The 7,261-nt window shown below is 45.8% G+C and overlaps 1 protein-coding gene across 1 annotated transcript in view; it reads left to right on the top strand.

Moving 5' to 3' along the window:
• The window catches only part of LOC138952830 (uncharacterized), an 8,114-nt gene extending 3,954 nt beyond the window's left edge, over nt 1-4,160 (top strand). The window contains exons 3-5 of the mRNA XM_070324564.1: nt 90-236; nt 1,171-2,703; nt 3,306-4,160. Coding sequence (XP_070180665.1) covers nt 90-236; nt 1,171-2,703; nt 3,306-3,451 — 1,826 coding nt within the window. The 3' untranslated portion in view covers nt 3,452-4,160. The remainder of the gene's footprint in view (nt 1-89; nt 237-1,170; nt 2,704-3,305) is intronic.
• The last annotated feature ends 3,101 nt before the right edge of the window (nt 4,161-7,261 follow it).

The following is a 7,261-nucleotide window of genomic DNA, read 5'->3' as shown; positions in this document are numbered from 1 at the left end:
TGTGTGTGTCTATCTGTCTTTCTCTGTGTGTTTGATTTATTTCATTGTATTCATCAATGTCTTCATTGCGTTGTATTATGTTGTGTCAGCTCTGCTGGTGCACAATGTGTTGCTTCAGCTGGTGACGGTGCGGACGTCGGCGGTGTTGGGCGGGCTGGTGATGGCGACAGGCATGATGCTGGCCACCTTCGCCAACTCCATCGCCTCCCTCATCGTATGTCTCAGCGTTCTTGTGGGTCAGTCACATTTACAATACAATACGATACTGGCACAGGTTTCATTACGAAATTAGTCCCCCCAAAAAAAACATTAGAAAGTTTTTTGCAGATCGCAACAACTTTTTCTCTGTTTTTACATTTAGTCAAGTTTTGACTAAATGTTTTAACATAGAGGGGGAATCGAGACGAGGGTCGTGGTGTATGTGTGTCTGTGTGTAGAGCGATTCAGAGTAAACTACTGGACCGATCTTTATGAAATTTTACATGAGAGTTCCTGGGAATAATATCCCCAGACATTATAATATCCATACCAAATAAGACATCACTCACTTTTAAAACAACCTTAATTTCCTAAATACGAAAATCACTTCTTCAGCAGACCAGAACAACATTAGTCAAACCTTCTTATCTAGTTTTGAGGCTGATATTAAAATGGACACAAACCCTGCAACAGATGAATAGAGCTAGTTTACTCAATAACCGATATACCAGCAGAAAAAGACAAAGCTTTATTATGCACACATGGTTTAGAACCTCATTTACGTTCTACGGTATGTTTTGTGCCCAAGTGCCAGTTGTTCACGTCGTGATTCTGGTACATCAGGATTCCTGAGCTGAGAAAAAAACACACGCTTTGCTGACAACTCCAAGAGAATACCCGTAGAGACGAGCTGTGGTCCATTTATGACTATCCGGGGCTCGGTGTTAGAAAAGATAGGGCCGAGAAGCATACACCGAATTCTGTACAGCGAAGGCGGCCTGAATCCCAACCTACACTGGCTGTATGACCTTGACAGCTTAATTCAACGCTTGACTCTTGCGCTGATAACTTCCTGTTTGCTCTACTAGGGCTGAGCATTTCATTTTCAAGAGGGCTCGAGAGGAAAAATAAATGCCTCGGCGCGCCAGATAGTCATAGCTTTAACTGTGTCCTATTGACTGTGTCCTACAGGTATGGGGAACGCAATGACGTACGGTCCAGGCCTGGTGCTACTGGGTCAGTACTTTGAGCGGCGGCGAGCCCTGGCCATAGCGCTGGCCAACACGGGGTCCAGTGTGGGCAGTATGACGCTGCCGCTGCTGGCCACTCACCTGCTGCAGCGCTACGGACTGCACGGAGCCTGGCTGCTGTACGGCGCCGTCACGCTGCACCTCTGTGTCTTCGCCAACCTCTACAGGCCGCTGCAGCACAACGATCAGGAGCAGCGTAGCGAGGACGTTGAGGACGTCAAGGACCAGCCTGTGGACTTGGACGGAGAGCTAGGAGAAGATGTTCGTTCCAGAGAGAGGACTTGTGAGTCAGAGAAGGTCCAGTTGTTATATTCGAAATGTGACCGGTCTAAGTCAGCAGAAAATGTTCAGGGATTGTCAGGTACTGGTGGTGATGAATCAGATAAAGCTTTATTAGGGGTAAACGATCACAAAGTCATTGCTGATCAACACGGATCAACAGGCACTCCTGTTTGGAACAACCACGGTGATGAAGATCACAACAGTGAACATTTTCCGGGAGAACGGTGTGATGCTACACATTGTAAACATGGTCTTGTCCATAACTCTGAAGACACATCGTCTCATGCACAAAACAGAACGCATGAGTTTTCTTTAACCAGGCGTTACATGTCCAGACTCACCGCAGAAGAAGGTGGAGCGAAAGCATTCTTCAGCACAGGGAACATGTATGCAAGAGACGGTCTTGGTTCTGGTGGCGATGACGGCGATGAGGACCTTGGCAAAAGGAGCTTGACTCTTGGTGACCTGAGACCAAGTCCTCGTCACCATCGTAGCAGCGGTTCCGTGAGAAGTGTGAGTTCGGTGTTGAAGAGGACACTGGGAAGCATTGCCATGCACGCCAGCCACCCTCATCTCATGATCCAGACCAATTCCTACAAGCATCTAGACCACGAGGAAATCATCTTCGTTTCTGAAGATGAAGATGAAAAGGAGGAGGAGGTTGAGGAAACAAAGAACGAGCAAAGGGAAGCCAAGACTAATAATTTCGTGGGGAGGTTCTGCGACCTAGACCTTCTACGCAAGCCATTGTTCTGGCTGGTGCAGGCCTACGTATGTGTGGGCGTGGTGGCGGCCTCGGGGGCGGGGGCGTACCTGCCCTCCCTGTGCCGGGAGCGGGGGCTGAGCGGCGACGACACGGCCGTGGTGCTGACCAGCTGGGGCGCGGTCAACTTGCTAGGCCGTCTGCTGACCGGGCTGCTGGCTGACCGCCGCTGGCTGCGTCCCGCCCGGCTGTCCGCCCTCGCCTTCCTCGTCATCGGCTCGCTCTTCCAGCTGCTGCCCTTCCTCCCCCCGCAATCCTTCGCCGCCATGATGGCAGTGGCGGTCGTCTACGGGCTGTTTGAGGGCGCCTACTTCACCATGCTGCCCATCATCATCATAGAGTTCGTGGGGCTGAGGAACTTTTCCAGAACCTTCGGCTTCGCTCAGCTGTCTCAGGGATTTTTTGGGACTCTCATCTATCCGGTTTTAGGTATGAGGTTCGGTACGGTTTGTGTTTGCGTGTGTGTGTGAGTTTGTGTGTGTGTGTGTTTGTGTGTGTGTGTGTGTGTGTGTGTGTGTGTGTGTGTGTGTGAGTGTGTGTGTGTGTGTGGATACGTTCCTTGTGGTTCTTTATGGTTATAGTATATAGACTGAGGACATATCTGAATTTTAGTCAAAAAATCTTACGGTGCCAGACACAGAAACCAAAATGCCTGTTTCTGCTTCAGTTCTATAACTGTTCTTTTGCATGGTGCTGCCTCCCCTGCCTGTACTGTTCACATTTTGTGTTTAAATGTCGATGGGAAGTAACCGCGTATTGCACATGTCAGATAGGTAGAGTTTTGTCCCTTCTGCTTCTACTATCGTTCATCGCAATAACCCATTCATTTACCGGCACCTACATTTGACCGAGCTTTAAACGTTAAACTATGTTATAACTCTAGTTATTGGTGGTGGAAATATGATTCTTTGATACTTTGTGTGTGGGAGGAAATTCTGTACTTAGATAAACCACTTTGTACATGTTAAATTCCATCATTTTGGGATGTTTTGACTTTTGTGTGTCAGTCTTCTTGTTCCACTTTTCACCAGGCATACTCAGAGACATCACGGGTGATTACCACGCTACTTTCCACTGTCTTGGTGCCTGTGCGTTGGCCGCCTCCGCGCTGCTGATGCTGGAGTCTGCTGTCCGTGCTATGAAAGAGACACCACCAAAAAACAACAACGTTGCTTGACCACTGCCAAAAGACTTTAGTTGAATCTGACCTGCTCATAAAAGGGATATAATGGGGAAGAAAAAAAACTGCCTTTAATCGTGCCAAAAGCTATAGAGTTCGGGCTCGAGGTTGTTTATGTCTTACATGACTAATGCAATTAGTTGATCTTGGTAGTGTATTTATGTTCGATTAAGCTTCTTTTTTTTTAATCGTGTCTTTGTGTTATTAGAAATGCGATGTGGTGCCACAAGAAAAATGTCCATGTTTGTGTAAAATGAAAATGAACATTAAAGTTTTCTTATCTTATCTTATCTGATCTTATCTTAAATATGTCACCTCACACCAAGAATTTCTAAAAGGGATAACATCTGAGGAAACAGGGCCCTCAGATCGCTTCTAAAGTTTTACCATAACGCTCAATGTCAATAAGAAGCGACCATTTCTGTTTTTCCTTGTCCGGGGGTCCTGCAGCTAATAACTTGGCAAAAAGATGTAAAAGTTAAAACTTTTCTCACCTCTGTTATGGTCGGTCGTGAGCTAACTGCCGCACATCAATGCATAAGTGACATCTGGTGTTCTGCATGATTTCCCAACCTAACATTAGTATGAGTGTGCTTGATGATATTTTATTCCTTGGTGGCTTAACAAGCGATAAAACATCGGAATAAGTGCTACAGTGTGAATTCAAATCACGTTTTGTATCCAAGTCAAGTTCATTAAATTGAGATTGAGCGTTATTGAGCCTCGTTGATATATGTGTGTGTGTGTGTGTGTGTGTGTGTGCGTGTGCGTGTGTCTTAGTGTGTCTAAGTGTGTGTATGTGTGTGTGTGTGTGTGTGTGTGTGTGTGTGTGTGTGTGTGTGTGTGTGTGTCGGTGTCAGTGTGTGTGTGTGTGTGTGTGTGTGTGTGTGTGTGTGTGTGTGTTTTGTGTCCTCGATAGCTTTTAAAGTGTGCGCAATTTTACACAATCATATAATCCTCACCGGCCATTTACAGAGTCTATTTTGTCGTCTTTTTACATTTAGTCAAGTTTTGACTAAATGTTTTAACGTAGAGGGGGGAATCGAGACGAGGGTTGTGGTGTATGTGTGTGTGTGTCTGTCTGTCTGTCTGTGTGTGTGTGTAGAGCGATTCAGACCAAACTACTGGACCGATCTTTATGAAATTTGACATGAGAGTTTCTGGGAATGATATCCCCGGACTTTTTTTTCTTTTTTTCGATAAATACCTTTGATGACGTCATATCCGGCTTTTTGTAAAAGTTGAGGCGGCACTGTCACACCCTCATTTTTAAATCAAATTGATTGAAATTTTGGCCCAGCAATCTTCGACAAAGGCCGGACTTCGGTATTGCATTTCAGCTTGGTGGCTTAAAATATAATTAATGACTTTGGTCATTAAAAATCTGAAAATTGTAAAAAAAAAAAATTGCTTTTAAAACGATCCAAATTTACGATTATCTTATTCTTCATCATTTTCTGATTCCAAAAACATATAAATATGTTATATTTGGATTAAAAACAAGCTCTGAAAATTAAAAATATAAAATTTATTATTAAAATAAAATTTCCGAAATCGATTTAAAAACAATTTCATCTTATTCCTTGTGGGTTTCTGATTCCAAAAACATATAGATATGATATGTTTGGATTAAAAACACGCTCAGAAAATTAAAAAGAATAGAGATAAAGAAAAGCGTGCTATCCTTCTCAGCGCAACTACTACCCCGCTCTTCTTGTCAATTTCACTGCCTGTGCATCGAGCGGTGGACTGACGATGCTACGAGTATACGCTCTTGCTGTAAAAATGCAGTGAGTTCAGTTTCATTCTGTTAGTTCGACAGCTTGACTAAATGTTGTAATTTCGCCTTACGCGACTTGTTGTTACTTAAGTACAGTATTTTTGATATTTCCATTACACAGTTTCACCTGCCCTTCTACTTTTAAAGTATGCTCAGCTAAACACCATATATCATTATTGAAAACCCTTGTTGGCCAATTACCAGGTATCCTTGCGTTGTTCTAGTATAAGCACATCATGGTGAGCTTTTTCTTTCGTGGTTTTCTTGGGTAGTTTCATCTGCCACCGAGAGTACACGTTTGTGAGTGTATGTGGATGCCCCTGCATGGCCTTTTGCCAGGTTTTGTCGGCTCATCAGCTTTTAAAGCAACACATCATTGTAAACACCTCCTACCGTGAAATTACTGTCCCGTTGGGTTGTTCTGATAGGTCCTGGTTTTGAATCCCTGCCAAAGCGTTTATTTTTCCTCCTCGATCTCTCTTGAAAATAAACTGAGTATGCTCAGTCCTGAGAGAGCAAACAGGTAGTTAGTTAGCGGCGCAAAAGTCAAGCGCGTTGAATGAAGCTATATATATCAAGGTCATGCAGGCACTGTATAGGTTGGGATTCAGGCCACCTTCGCTGTACAGGATTCTCAGCCATATTTGTTCAAACACCTATAGCCCCGGATAATCATAGAGAGACCACATCTGTAATAGTATCAGAGACTGTAGAGTACACTGTCAAGCTTTAACATAAATTTGCACAACCCTTACTGTCAAAATAGATTGACCGTGGGTTGTTTTGATAAAAACAGAAAAGACTCAAGTGCAAGAAAGCGCCCGGAAAGGATGGAGTCTGCAACGAGATGATCAAGCAGGCCTGCTGCCAGAACTAAGCTCCTTGAGCTCTTGAACCAGTCGTGGAGATCCGGCGTCTTCCCCTCAGCATGGAAAGAGGCCATCATCATACCCATCCTGAAGAAGGACAAGAACCGCAAACAAAAGACAAGCTACAGACCGATCAGTCTACTCAGCTGCCTCGGCAAGACCCTCGAGCACATGATCAACAAGAGGCTTATGTGGCACCTGGAAACCAACAACCTGATCACCAATGAACAGTCCGCCTTCAGGAAGAACAGGAGTACTGAAGACCAGCTGATCTACCTCATCCAATCAATAGAGAATGCCTTCCAGGAGAAGAAGAAAGTCATTGCCACCTTCATTGACCTCTCCAAGGCCTTCGACAAGGTGTGGAAGGAAGGCCTCCTACGGAAGCTATTGACGGCAGGAATCGCTGGACGAATGTTCAACTGGATCAAGAGCTTCCTGTGCCACAGAACCGCGAGAGTCAAGCTTGACGGCAACCTGAGCTACGCTGTAAAGATCAGGGAAGGAGTCCCCCAGGAAGGAGTAATATCCCCCACCCTCTTCGTTGTCTTCATCAACGACATCACCAACAGCCTGTCCAGACACATCTCCAGAGCCCTACACGCAGATGACTTTGCGATGTGGAGCGCTGCCGAGTCCACCGCAACCGCCAAAGTCCGGATGCAGGAGGCCCTCAACATCACCTCTAACTGAGTGGGCGACAGACTGGTGTGTCACCGTGAACAGCCTCAAGACCGTAGCCACCTGCTTCTCCCTCTCCAATTCCAAAGAGACCCTCCAACTGACCATCAACAACCAGGCAATACCACAGGAAGACACCCCTACCTACCTAGGTATCAAGCTAGACAAGAAACTCACCTGGAACCCACACATCAAAGAGGCGGAGAAGAGGGCTACGAGAAGACTCTCCATCATGAAGAAACTGGCTGGCACAAAGTGGGGAGCCAGCAGCAACATCCTCAGACAGGTGTATACGGGACACGTCCGCCCTGTGATGGAGTATGGAGCAGCAGCCTGGGCCACAGCTGCGCCGGAAGAGCAACACTAGCCGGCTCAACAAAGTGCAGAACGCAAGCATGCGTATCATCACAGGGGGACTGAAAACTACGCCCATACACGCCCTTGAAGCCACCACCAGACTCCCTTCCCTGGACAAAC

This window comes from Littorina saxatilis, linkage group LG17 (assembly GCF_037325665.1).
Source record: "Littorina saxatilis isolate snail1 linkage group LG17, US_GU_Lsax_2.0, whole genome shotgun sequence".
NCBI lineage: Eukaryota > Metazoa > Mollusca > Gastropoda > Littorinimorpha > Littorinidae > Littorina > Littorina saxatilis.
This window is presented reverse-complemented; position numbering and strand designations above follow the sequence as displayed.